This window comes from Camelus bactrianus, chromosome 1 (genome assembly GCF_048773025.1).
Source record: "Camelus bactrianus isolate YW-2024 breed Bactrian camel chromosome 1, ASM4877302v1, whole genome shotgun sequence".
Lineage (NCBI taxonomy): Eukaryota > Metazoa > Chordata > Mammalia > Artiodactyla > Camelidae > Camelus > Camelus bactrianus.
In genome coordinates this window covers 264,109-277,360 of record NC_133539.1, presented here as the reverse complement: position 1 = coordinate 277,360, position 13,252 = coordinate 264,109, and the positions used below count along the sequence as shown (strand labels likewise).

At 55.3% G+C, this 13,252-nt stretch overlaps 1 protein-coding gene across 1 annotated transcript in view; it reads left to right on the top strand.

Moving 5' to 3' along the window:
• PCNT (pericentrin) overlaps window positions 1–13,252 on the top strand; it is a 79,355-nt gene that overhangs the window by 21,599 nt on the left and 44,504 nt on the right. Inside the window, exons 8-12 of the mRNA XM_074373168.1 lie at window positions 3,705–3,856; window positions 5,526–5,991; window positions 7,721–7,883; window positions 8,089–8,301; window positions 12,793–13,022. Coding sequence (XP_074229269.1) covers window positions 3,705–3,856; window positions 5,526–5,991; window positions 7,721–7,883; window positions 8,089–8,301; window positions 12,793–13,022 — 1,224 coding nt within the window. The remainder of the gene's footprint in view (window positions 1–3,704; window positions 3,857–5,525; window positions 5,992–7,720; window positions 7,884–8,088; window positions 8,302–12,792; window positions 13,023–13,252) is intronic.

Genomic DNA, 13,252 nt, shown 5'->3' with positions numbered 1-13,252 from the left:
AAATTCAGTACCTTGTGAAGGCCTATAATGGAAGGAACATGAAAAAGAATATACATCTGCATGTGTAACTGAATCACTGTGCTGTACAGCAGAAATTAACACAACATTGTAAACTGATTACGCTTCAGTTAAACAAAAGGAAAAACTCTGATTTTATAACAAGTTCCAAAAGCCCAAAAGCAACGACAATTCTATTTAAAGTATTGGCACAGGTAGAAGAAATGTTAAACTCTGAATTAAGAGAGAAACTGCAAAGTGTATCTTTACCTTTAAAGGTGGGTTAACACTTAGAGTTGGGAGGGGTGTGAGCGAGGATTGCAGAGGAAAGACTGAAAGGCACTGGGAGTTGGGGGGGCTCTCGTGTGAACACGTGGGGCTGGAGCAGCAGGAGACCTGCGTAGGTGCATGGGCCTGGGGCTCTGCTGCCGCCCAGGGGTGTCCCCAGAGGTCAGGGAGAAGGGTACGCGGCCTTCAGGCCGACTGGACTTGCAGGAAGCTGTTTTCACTGTGAAGTTATCTTACAAGTGCCCTTAAAATGTGCTTGTTGGGTAAAGTGACGCTGTGGAGTGAGGACCTGTGTCCTGCCACCCAGGTTAGGTGCCTGAAAGACTCCTCCGGCCTCCCCCACCCTCCATCCACCGAGGTGACCGCTTTCGATCTGCCTAGGTTTCTCACTCACTGACGTGTTCCTGAGGCTCTGCTGTGGGGATTTGGCTGTTTTCGGCCTTCACAAGTGGCTGTGTCACCGGGTTGACTGCAGGTGCCCCGATGTCGCTGGCAGGACTGCCCCACCATCCTCGTTGCCGGATGTCCTCTGTCCGGTGCATGTGCCCCAGCGGCTCAGCAGTGGACTGGGCTTATTACTGGTTTTCTGCCTTTATGAGTCGAGCCGCCCTGAGTTTTCTAGGAGCTTCTTATCCCTGCAAGTGTGTTCCGCCCGCGTGCAGCCTGGTCAGGCGGCGCCAGCCTGTTTCTGAGTGCGTCCACCACGCGTGCCCTCGAGTGCCTGCTACTCCACCTCCTCGCCAGGACTTGGGATGTTCCTGCTTTTTAATTCTTGCCAGTTCTGTGGCAACGAAGTGCTGTTTCGTGGTGGTCTTAATTTGCTGATGAGACTGTGTTTTTTACTGTGTTTGTGGTCCACTTTTGTTTCCCCATCTGTGAAAACGCCGTTTTGTGTCTTTGGCCATTTTCTGTTTGAAACAGTTGCCTGCCTGCTCCCTGCTGGTCTAGGGACGTCCCTTGTGTTTCTGGGTTTTTTCTAGTTTGTGTTTTTTTCCTTCGTTTTGTTATCTTCTGACAAGCAGGTGTTCTTGGTTGATGAGTTAATGCGATTACCTTTTTTCTTTTGCAGTTTGTACTTTGCCTGCCTTGCTTAAGAAATCATTTCCTATTTCACATAAGCATTCTCTGATTATTTTCCGAGTTGTCGTTTTAATTCACTTGGAAGGATACACGGAAGCGGAGTTATTTCCCATGAGGGCTGAGACCTGCGTGTTGAGTCTATCCCTGCCTTGCTTGCTGCCCACGGGCCACGGGGTCATGGGTCATGGGTCAGGCTCACATGTGCATGTGCGTGGCCTCTGGCCTGCCTCCTAGGTTTGTTTGGTCAGTCTGTCTGCCCCGAGCTATGCCCTGCAGTTCCAGGGGCCCAGCACGTGGCCCGCAGCTCGCGGCCCCAGCTCCGCTCTTTTCAGGGATGTTTGCTGTTGCTGGCCCCCAGCTCTCGGGAGCACCAGGCTCGGAAGTCTTCTGCGGGGTTGTGGGCGAAATGCATTGTCTCTGCACTCCTTCAGGGGGAACTGACGTCTTTACAAGATGGATGTGTTCTGGGATTCTGGAATACCTCTTTTTAATTGATTTTGGTAGTTGCTGCCACTGGATTTTATAATTTTCTCCATGGAGACCTTGCATATCGTTTGTTAGATCTGTATTTCAACACTTGTGATCAGGTGCTTTAATTGCACTTTAAAACCGATGGTTATTGAGTACAGATGGCCCCTAACTTAAAATGGTTTGACTTAGGATTTTTGGATTCCATGACAGTGCAAAAGTGATACACATTCAGTGCAAACCATACTTTGAACTTTTGTCTTTTCCTGGGCTAGTGCTATGGTCCGATCCCCTCTCATGCAGGATGGGGCAGCCGTGGGTCAGGAGGATGAACAGCTGGCGATGACAGCCCTCCAGCTTCTCCCTTCCACACAGCGTCAGCCAGCACTTCAGTATCAAACGGGCTTTGTGTTAAGATTGTGCCCAGCCGTAGGCGGCGTGAGTGTCCGAGCTCGTTAACGGCAGGCGGAGCGAAGCTGTGATGTTTGGTAGGTCAGGTGTATTAAGTGCATTTTCGACTTAGAGGTCTAGTTTGAAGTTTACGACGGGTTTGTCAGGACGCAGCCCCGTCGTAAGCTGAGGAAGGTCTGTGTGAAATGCAGCCGCTCTTGTGTCCTGACCTGACTGGGGAGTCTTCCGCAGGTCTGTGTGAAATGCAGCCGCTCTTGTGTCCTGACCTGACTGGGTCAGGTCTTTAACAGGTCTTTCCGCCTTTAACACTAAGGGTAGTATTTGCTACGGGAAGTTGTTGGTGATCTTTTTCAGGTGAAGGAAGATTTCGTCTCTCCAATTTGTGATAGATATTTATCATATGGGTGTTAAATTTGCTTTTTCTCCATTTATTGATATATTATTTTTCTCATTTAACCTGTTAACATAAATCACTTCAATGATTTTCTAACATTAAACCAGCGTATCTATGTGATAAAATGAGACACAATTTCCAGGTATTCCTCTATTCTATTTTCTAGTATCCTTTTTAAACCTTTGGCATCGTGTTTCTTTTCATTGTGATTGACTATAATTTTCCTTTCTTTCACGGTTCAGTCTCAAAACAAGTGAGGAGTGTCCTCTCCCGCAGCCTTTCTACTCTCTGGAAGAGTCTTTATGTGATTGAAATGATCTGTTCCTTAAATGTTTAATGAAATCATTTAAGGGGAAAGCTGCCTACACTTAAACTTTCTTTGTGGGAAGACATTAAAGTAAAAATCTGATTTTTAAAGTGTAATAAGACCATATTTTCTGTGTTGTTAAGATTTTTATTTGCACTTTTTCTTGTTCAAAGTTGCTTGTCATCCCTGTTAGGTTTTCTCCCCCAGTTTCTGTGTTCTCTCAGCAGTGGAGGAAGGAGGACTGGCTGAGGGACAAGTCTGCTGTCCCGTGGGCTCTGCGTGGATTTGCCGCCCCCGCCTGCACTCCAGCAGCCCTGACCCGTCGGGCATGCGGCTCCTGTGCTGGCGGCGCGGCTCCTCTTCTGTCTCTTTTGTCCATTTTTTGGTCATTGTTTGCCACCTTGAACCCTGTTTAGTTTTTCCATTTTCTCTAATTTTTTCAGCTACCTGAATGTCTTAGCCTGTCATAACGAGTGGTTTACCGAATCTACACTCTTTCCTGAGTTCTCTCTGCCCCCAACACTGAAGCCGTTTACAGTTTCTTTCATTCTCTTCAGTAAATTGGTTTCACAGTTTCACTCTCTCTTCCTCTGGCTGGTGTCCTCTCAGTGTCCTTTCTGACATTGTTTTACGGGACCCCTGCTGCTCCCTCATCTGTTTTCTCCTCCCCACAAACCTGCTCTTGGAGAAAGAAAGCCCTTCACAGAAACTTAATTTTAACTGAATTGTTCTAACTAAAGCTTTGTTTTTCTTCAACAGCTACAAGACCAAATTTTATCCTTAAACCACGAGATAGAAGAGTGTCATTCGGAACTGGAGAGGCTCCAGCAGAGGCGGGAACGGGAGAACCAGGAGGGCACGAACCTCATCTCGATGCTCAAGTCCGACATCGACCTGTCTCACGGCGAAAGGTCAGTGGCCGCCGCCCGAGCCCTGCTCATGGCCAGAGTGTGCATGGGCCCCTGGCGGGACAGGACCCCTGTGCTCGGACCCCCTCGTTCAAGAAGATGTTAAACGTCCAGACAAGTACTGAGTCATGTCACAGAACCACATGCCTCCACCTCGCTTTGCCAGACCTTCACGTTTTGCCAGATTGTGAAGTCTGCTGCCGCGGTGAAGGCACAGTTGCCGACCCGTCCCTTCCTCTGGTTTGTTCTGGAGCCCTACGTAAGAAACAGTGTCCTGCCTGGAGCCGCGCACGTTTCCCCTCGTGCCTTCTTGTGGTCTTAGTTTGGCTTCCCCTGCGGGTCTGGCCTGGCCTGGGGCCATTCAGTTGTTTGCGCCTGACATCAGGGAATGCGCTGGTCTCCTCTGCGGAGTCGGCTCAGTGGCACTGCTGGGAAAGGCAACTCCTGAGCCGGCTCTCTGGGCCCCTCTGCAGCCCCTGGCCTATCGCTGCCAGTGTCTGGTCCGGCTGCTCGGTGCTCTGTGGTCCCTGCCACCCTGACCCCTGGTCTGAGCTCAGGGGTCGGGGTGTGTGCGGCTTGTCGGTCAGGGAGGCCAGGTGGGGAGGTGTCTTGTCACACGGGTGCAGTCTCCGTTCACTCCCTTTCCGGTTCCTTTGTCTCCTTGAGGACCTTTCACACTGTTGCCAGCACGTGCTCGTAGCTGCCTTGTGGCTGGTAGGTGTGTGCCGGGCAGAGGGTGACAGGCCCGGCTGCGAACCTGGGAGGGCGTGGCGGAGCAAAGCACCTGAGGTTTTGGAGGGCGTGCTCGGTGGCTGAGATGGCCCGACACCCACAGGCGTTTGGCGTTTGTGAGGATCATGACGGGGACCAGGGGTCGGCATGGCCTGGACACGGTACAAGGATTGGGGGGGGGGAGAGTAGCGCCTTCTGGTGTTTTATCTCAGAGCAGAGCAGACACCGCCTGCCCAATCCCGTCTCCAGGGTGGTCCTCACGCTGCCCCGTCCACCCCCGCCGCAGGGCTCTGACGGCCCTGGTAGCCTCCTGCAGAGGCAGGGCCCCAGCTACGTGCAGTCTGCTCCTGCCCGCCTTGTCTCAGTCCACAGACCCTGTTCTCACTGTCTCTGTCCCTCACCTGGAGCTTCGCTTCCCGAGGGGTGGCTCTTCCTGTTTGAGTGGAGTTTCTGTGCTGGGCCCGAGGGAGGGATGTGAGTTGTGAATGGATGGGGTGACGTCTTGCGGGGGCAGGACCGCGTCCCCAGTGGGGTCACCATGCCACAGATGATGAGCCCCAGCTGGAAGGGCCGGATCAGAAGGATGCAGCTCAGAGGTAGGGTGCAGACTGTCTTGTGATCCTGTGAGAAACTGAGCCCCTCACCTCCCAGGCTCGTGTGGCCCCAGAGGGAGGCACCAGGAGTGCTCACCGTGCATACTGGCAGTGGGTTAGGTGTGACTTCTGACTTTCGAGGAGGTGTCTCACGAGAGGGTAGAACCCTGCGTGGCCACGTTGGTGCCTGGCTCTGCTCCTGTGGGACAGGCTGGGCGCATACAGCCCCGCCGAGGGGAGAGCAGCTGTGAGGCGGCTCTGGGTGCAGCTGGTGTGTGGCTCAGGGCCCCTGCCTGGGGCCGGCAGGCTGGGGTCTGGGCTGATGCCGCCTGCCGCACACCCCCCAGGAGAGCTCTCCGGGACGCGCTGAGAAGGCTGCTGGGTTTGTTTGGAGAGACGCTCGAGGCTGCCGTCGCTCTGAGGAGCCGGATTGGCGAGCGCGTGGGGCTATGCCTGGAGGAGGAGAGCCCACCCGACGCGCCCGCAGGTAAGCACCGCGGCCCTGCGCTCAAGGCCGCTCCGCAGGGTGGGGGTGCCTGTCCGCCTGCAGCTCCCCTGTCCGCTCACGTCGTAGCCTCTGTGCCTGATGAGACGTGGCCTGGGCTTGACGCGGCCCCGCCGGAGCTGGACCGGACCTCGCCCGAGTGTGCGGAGACGTCTTCGGTGGCCGAGATTAGCAGTCACATCCGCGAAAGCTTTTTCATGAGCCCGGAGAGCACGCTGGAGTGCGAACAGCCCATCCGGAGGGTCTACCGGAGCCTGGGCCTGGCGGTCGATAGCCTCCTGGAGATGGTCCTGGACTCCACGCGGCAGGTGAGACGTGCCCACGTGGGGCCTGCAGTTGGTCCTCTTCAGAGGGAGGTGCTGAGCAAGTGGGCAGCGGGGCCGGCAGCTGCCCTGGATGCTCTGCTGGGCGCTGCTCCTGCAGCGTTCCTGACTCCTGGTTTGCAGGCGAGGCGGGGAGTGTCCCCTCCCAGGCGACCCTGACTTCTCCCGGGTCTCCCGCTGGTGCCGTCCTGATCCTGTTACTCCAGAGATTTCACCCACGTGGCTTCCTCAAGTAGGAGTCTTTCCTCAGCCGAAATTCTCGAGGAAGGATGCTTGCTGTGGATGAAAACTAGACCCTCAGTGTACTTACTTTAGGGCATGTGTGTCCACCCGCCTTTAGTGTACTTCGTACACTGGTTTAATTCCACATTGAATATGTTTGTATTTAGAGATTGTTACCGAAAATGAGAAGTTTTTGTTAACTTTTTAGAAAATTTCAGAAAATTATCGAAGACCTTAAATAGGAAAATGTGGAAGGCAATAGAGACCTTTTTCCGAAGTTGTCCAGTTAGAAGATGAGTGTTTTCACGTGAGGCTGTTGCCATCTCAGAAAAACCGAGAAAGTGTTGCCCCTGCAGTGAAAGCAAGTAGGTCAGCAGTGCTGAACTCAGACGTTTCTCCTCCAGTTTCTTTCCATCTTCTCTCAAAAACTGGACGGAGTTGGGCTGCGTCTGAGAAGTCATCAGGTGCTTTTGACTGTCTCCCAAGTGCAGTTAATGGAAGCAGATGCTCTCGGGTGCGTCTTGTGGGCAGGCATCCCGCCTGCAGGTCTGACCCGGCGCCAGGCCCTGCATCGCATCTGTGCTCGTGCGCGGGTGTGTGGGGGCCTCGCTGGCTCGTCAGAAGTCCTGCCCCACCAGTGTGCTCCGTGGGGGCAGCGGGCGGGCTTGGTGAGGTGGGTGAGCCTTGTGGGAGGTGGGGGTTGGCAGGAGGGCCCTGTTCAGGTCGGGGTCGGTGGTGGGGGCCGCCTGAGGGCCTTTGGCTGCAGGAAGAGCAGGTGGTGGCCGGCCAGCTGGAGTCGGGCAGGTTTTCGAGAGGGCGGGGGCTGTGGAAGGGGCCACGGCAGCCAGGCCGCTTCAGGGCTGTTGTCAAGGGGAAGCTGACAGGTTTCCTTAAGAGGCCAGGCCCTGGGCGGGTCAGAGCTGGTTACACGCAGGGGGCGGAGGGGCCCAGGCCAGGTGCTGAGCTTTCTGTCGGGATAGTTGTGTGTGCATGTTTTGAACTGAGAAATTGATCTGGGCCCCCAGCCTGTGTGGATGGCCTGGGAGCCTCAGACGGGACGTGCCCACCAGGGGAGCGTAGGAGGGGCTTCGTGGTGACCCAGCTGGGGAGGGAGAGTCGCACACAGGCAGTGGAGGTGCGGTGAGTTTTCTGCTCGGTGTGGTGACCGAGCCCTTCCATGCCCTCCACCTGCGGGTCACCAGGTGGCCTGTCCCTGCCCGGGCCCTTTGAGATGCTCTCCCCTCAGTGCCACCCACAGACGCACGTGGGGGCAGTGTTTGCGAGCAGCAGGCAGTCTGTCTGCGGGCACAGAGCTTTTCTGTGTTGAGAATGTGTTGATTATTTAGTGACTGACATGGCAGCACACACTGACGTTGCTGTTTACGGGGTATTTGTGGTTTCACCCGAATTCTGTGCGAGGAGCATCCTGTCAGTGTCCGTGAAGCTTTGATCACTTTCGGTACCGAATCCCATCGTCAAACGTGTCTCGCAGCTGGAGGAGGCGCGTCAGATCCACTCTCGCCTGGAGAGGGAGCTCAGCTGCAAGAGTGAGGAGACAGCGCAGGTGGTGAGAAAGCACCAGGAGCTGCTGGAGTGCCTGGACGCCGAGAGCACGGCCAAGACCCGGCTGACACTGGAGCTGCACGAGGCGGGGGGTGAGCCTGGCAGGAGGGGCTGTGGCCTCGGTGACCCGCGGCCCTGGTGTCTGGCGCCCACGGAGGCCTCGTGTGCCGGGCGCTCGACTGGCCCGCAGGCGGCCCGAGCCATCTGTGCGGGAGCAGGACACAGGCCTGGCCGCTCAGCTCCCAGCGGGGCCTCAGCTGCTGTGTCCCCCGTGTCCCCCTTGTCCTCTGTCCGCAGGCATCATCGAGGGGTTCAAGGAGGAGAAGGCCGGCCTGCAGGAGGCCCTGGGCCGGAAGGAGGCGAGTGAGCGGAGCCTGGTGGTGGAGCTGGAGGGCCTGCAGCAGCAGCTGCAGCGGGCGACCCAGCAGCTGGCGGAGCTGCAGGAGGAGAACCACACGCTGCAGGGCCAGAAGGAGGCCATGACCGTGGCAGCGGGAGAGAGAGAAGCCGGTAGGACATAGAGCTGCTGGGCTGCGGGTGGAGCTGCTGGCTCGTGGGCTGGAGGTCTAAGGTGAAGGAGGTGAGGGTGCGGGCGTGGGCTTCTCAGGGTCAGGCTGCCAGGGGGCATGGCCGGTGCCCAGCTCTCCACAAGGCCTGGTCACCAGCGAGAGGAGATGCTGAGAACACTGCTCGCCTGGTTGTCAGTGTCAGCCCGGACGTCCCACAAGGCAGTAAGGCAGCAGAAAGTGTTTATTTGGGATCGAAGAATTGCAATTTGGAGCAGAGAGATTCGGTTCCCCCTGGGGAACAAAGTTGGGGCTTTTAAAGGCACAGAAGGCAGATTTGCCTTACAAGGAATTTTCACTGGAGGCAGAAGCCAGTTGGGCTGAACGTGCCAGGCGCTCAGGCCGTCCGTCCCGTATGGGAGGACGAGTCTGTTAACGGGAACAAGGGGCAGGTGAGGTCTCTGGCCGAGTCCTTGGACTCCCATGCTTTGGCCTGGTTCCGAAGTTCCCGGCTGCGCCCTGTGGGCACATGTGTACCATACACTCCTCAGTGGCCCGGGCTCCGCGTTCAAACCCCTTGACATGGCGACTCCGTTTTACTTCACGTTTCACAAGATAAACAGCCCAAAACCATGAAGAAAATGAGGGCTGCTTTAAGGTTCTGTTTAAAGTCGCCAACTAAGCGCCTAATGTTAACTTTAGCTAGGAAGACGCAGTTCCAGCAAAAGTAGTTCATGATAGTTTTAGATTCTTAGTTTTGATCTTAAAATATTTAATATAAAGACAGTTTAAACAAAAAGCTTACAATGTGACATTTGCAGGCGGTGTCATCAGCGGGTCTGTAAGATGTGATTCTGCGTGAGTTCTGGTCCAGGTTCCCAGACCTCTCCCGACCAGGCAAATGGGGGTGTGTGGGGGCCCTTGCCCCATCTCATCCCTGAGGGAGCTGCTGCCTTTCGGGGGTTGTGCTGAGCTGGGTCTGGGCGTGCTCCATCCCCGCCAGTCAGGAAACTCATTTCTCTTCCTCCAAGTTCTTCTCTTTAATTTTTCTCATTGATAAACTACCAAATTCCTGTTTTGTCTGCTTGGTTAATTTCTGCCTTTGTCCTTGTCACCTCTCTGGGGTGGGACTTGTGACTCATGCTAACCCTTGGTCTTGTGTCTACGTGTGAGCCTGACAGGCCTGCAGTCTCCTGAAGCAAAGAGTGATTGTACCGTTGCCTTAATTTCTGTCCACACGAGTTATTTAAACTGTCTGTGGCCATTTCTAGACTTGATCTTCTTGTTCAGTTTTCTTGTAATACGTGTAACTTCCCTTTGTCTCTTTTCCATTTTTTGATGTAAATTTCTGATGTTAAAAAAATTTACCTGCTTGCTTTTTCCCCTGGGACGTCTTTTTTCACCCCTTCACTTTCAGTCTTTTTTATACTCTGGGTTGTGTCCCTTATGGACGTGGTGTTCATTAAAAGCTGACCTGCGGCGTCTTCTTGTTCTGTGTCTCCTCGGGGCTTCCTGGGACTCGCTCCCCTCCCGCCTCGCCGCTGAGGGGTGGCGGCTGGCCGCTGCTGACCGTGCGGCCGTCTGCTCCCCCAGCATGGAAACTGGTCCTCTCTCCCCTCCGGCTTCTGCTAGGCCCAGGGACGGGGGTGTGAGCGTGAGAGCACGTGTGCTCCGCGAGTCCCTGTCGTGTGCACGGTGCTCCCTTGGTGGCAGTGAGATGGGGGTGGTTTTCGCCCCGACTCTGTGGACTGGACTCTTTCAGAGAAGGACTGTGAGGGGCACTTTCAAGACCCTGAGGACCTGAAAGTTTCCGTGTTTCACTTTCATCCTTAAATAAAGTGGTGGCTGGAAGATGCAGCCCTAGGCTTGATTTCCTTTCCTTTAACACTTCGAGACCGCAGACGTCGTTTTCTGGCACCCCGCTCTCGGCTGAGGTGTCGGTCGTGTGTCTTTGCGGGTGTTTTCAGGTGCTTCTCTTTGCTGGGATGTTCTCACGTGTCAGAGGACTGTGTCTAGGAGGTCCCGCTCTGCCGGGGGCCCGGCGTCTTGCATCCGGGGCTTTGTCCGTCATTATTTCCTCAACGTCGTCTCTTCTGCCTGATACTTTCCTGTCCACACGTGCTGTGGGCCTCACGTCCCAGTGGGCAGTGCCCTGTTCCCAGGTATTAGCGCCCTGGCCTGTCCCGTCTGAGACCCGTGTTTGTTACCGTGACCTCTCACGCCTGCAGCCCACCCTCCTTGCGTCGGGTGTGAGTGCGTCAGAGTCGGGACCCCGTGGGAGACACGAAGTGCGGGGCCGGCTGAGCGGCCACACAGCCCTGAGCCGGGGAGCAGCCTCGTCCCGGCTGCCCAAGGCCCCAGTGACTCTGCCTGGACTGGCCCGCAGGCCCTGATCCACCCACACTTGGGCCTGGACCTCCCCTGGCACCTTCAGGGCGATGCCATCTGTACTGTGTTTTTCCTTACCGTCTTTAAACGTCGGTGCCAGAGCCCCTGGGAGCCGGGGCCCACAGGGGCCTCAGTCCGTCCAGGCTGCTGTGGCTGATGCCAGAGACCTGGCGGCCCAGCTGCTGGAGGCATTTCTAACATGGTCCTGGCGGCGGAATCCAAGGTGAAGACGCCAGCTGAGCTGCCTCCTAGCGGGAGCCGCTGTCGGGTCACAGGCGCCGTCTCTCTGGGCCGTCCGTCCCATTTAGGAGGGCAGGAGCTCGTGGGCCCCTTTACCATCAAGGCACGAACCCCATCGTGGGGCCGCACCCCAGCACCAGCATCTGGATCCTGGGGGCACAGATGTTACTGAGATGCACAAATTTAGAGACACATGAGGCCCCAGCGCTTCCCGGGACCCTGCTGCTGCCACCCTCCCTTCTCTGTTGCTGACTTTCACTCCCAGACCTCCTGTTCTCTGTTTTCATCCCTGAAAATGCTGTGTGTTCTCATTTGCAGGCCTTCCTGTTACTGTAGCACACAAGGATTCAGGTTTGTGAGAACAAACGCGTTATTTCTGTGATGCGCTGTGTTTGCGTCGGGTTTTGGAAAGTTTTTACTAAAGAAAAAAAGTGCTTCAGAGCTTTTGTGGCAAACGGTTACATAAAACGATAACTTTGATCTTCAGTATTCAGCACGTAAAAGCGGGCAGGCGTCGGTCTCATAATGCTTACGCTGCTGCTGCAGGGACCACGTCTTGCGATGCTTGTCCTTGGGCGGGGTCCTGCGCTTGGCCCGGGAGCCTCCCGACTCTGGACTCAGCCCGAGTGTGGCCTCAGTGGCTGCATGGACACCTCTCCTTAGTCCTGAAGGTGGTGCTGTCAGGGTATCGGGTGTCACAGTGACACACGAGCCCTCGTTTTGAGTCCCCAAGGGCTGGGAATGACATTGCTCTGGCTGCATGTTTAAGCCTGATTTACCATAGTTGCTGACTTACTAGCATGGAATTTTATTGAGAATGTTATATCAGTGGTGATGGTACTTTGCTATAAAAGATTGATTTTTACAAACTAAAATAATTAACTTTTGAAAGCTAATGACTTGTAGATACAAACTTATGAACTTAATATTGCAGTTTCTGGGTTGTTTCAACACGTCAGGACCCACACAGGGAAAACCGTTTCCCATAGGTGCTTATTAACCTGCAGTTTCCCCTTGGGCTGTGGCCTTGTCATCCCCGGCTTAGTGAGCCCTGTGCTGGTGGCCGGTCTGCCAGGGACTGGGCTCCCTCGGGGGCAGGTTTAATTCACAGTGTGTGTTTCCATAGTGGAGAGTGTATGTGACCTGGTCTGTCACTGGGGGACACCAAGATGTGTTCTCTTCTCAGGCTTTAAAAATGTGCATTTTAGCTGATTTTCATTTAAAAGTAGTAATTGAGGGGGAGGGTGGAGCTCAGTGGCAGAGTGTGTGCTCAGCATGCAGGAGGCCCTGGGTTCAGTCCCCCAGTACCTCCATTAAAAATAAATGCATAAGTAAACCTGATTACCTCCCCCCCAACACAAATAAGTAAATAAATAAAAGGTGTGGTTCTTCCCCCTCCCTTCCCTTTTGTGAACGCGCTCAGCGTTGTTTCGGTATGTATGTATTGTGTTGAAGCATGGTCAGCTCACAGCGCTGTGTCCTGTCGGGGGCAGCACAAGCTTCAGTCGTGCACGGACACCGTGTACTCGTTTTCAGATTCTTTTCCACCGTAGGCCACTACCAGACATTGAATGTCATTCCCCGTGCTGCACAGCGTGGACTGGCTGTTTGTCTGTTCTTTACAGGCTAGTTAGTATCTGTAGGAACTCTAGACTTCGTTTCAGTGGGTGTTTGGCTGAGTCGTGGCTGTTCCTAGGCTGTGGGCTCGGCCTCTCCAGGCGGCCGTGCATCCTCAGTCAGGTCATACGCCTGCGGGAGTGGTGGACGGGAGGCCTCGGGCTGCCCTGGCGGCTGGATGCTCTGTGTTTCTGTGGGAACAGGCACCCTGAGCTCAGCTTGCGCCCGCCTGCTCTCTCTGCACCTGCAGCTCTTCGCAGGGAGGTGGATTCTCTCACAGAGGAGCAGTCAGAGGCCAGGAAGCAGTGTGAGAAGGACCGCTCGGCTCTGCTGGCGCAGATGCGGGTTCTGGAGGCCGAGCTGGAGGAGCAGCTCTCCCGGCACCAGGCGTGTGCCCGGCAGGCTGAGGAGCTCTCTGCCCTGAGCCAGCAGATGGGCTCTCTGGACAAGCAGCTGCGTCGCCAGCGCCAGTTCATGGACGTAAGAGTTTTGATCTCTTTGGGGTCGAATTGTAGTCGGAACTTCTCCCCAGGTCCTTAAGTAACTTCTTCGCTGTGACGTTAGGGTTAAGGTGCCCACGCTCCACTCCACAGCCCCGGTGTAGGACTGCGCGCCCAGCCCACCGCTGTCCAGGAGGCACCTGCAGCCCCGTGGCTCTGTCTTTCCATCCTGCCCACGTTTCAGAAGCCCCCTGGGTCCCCCGAGGGCCA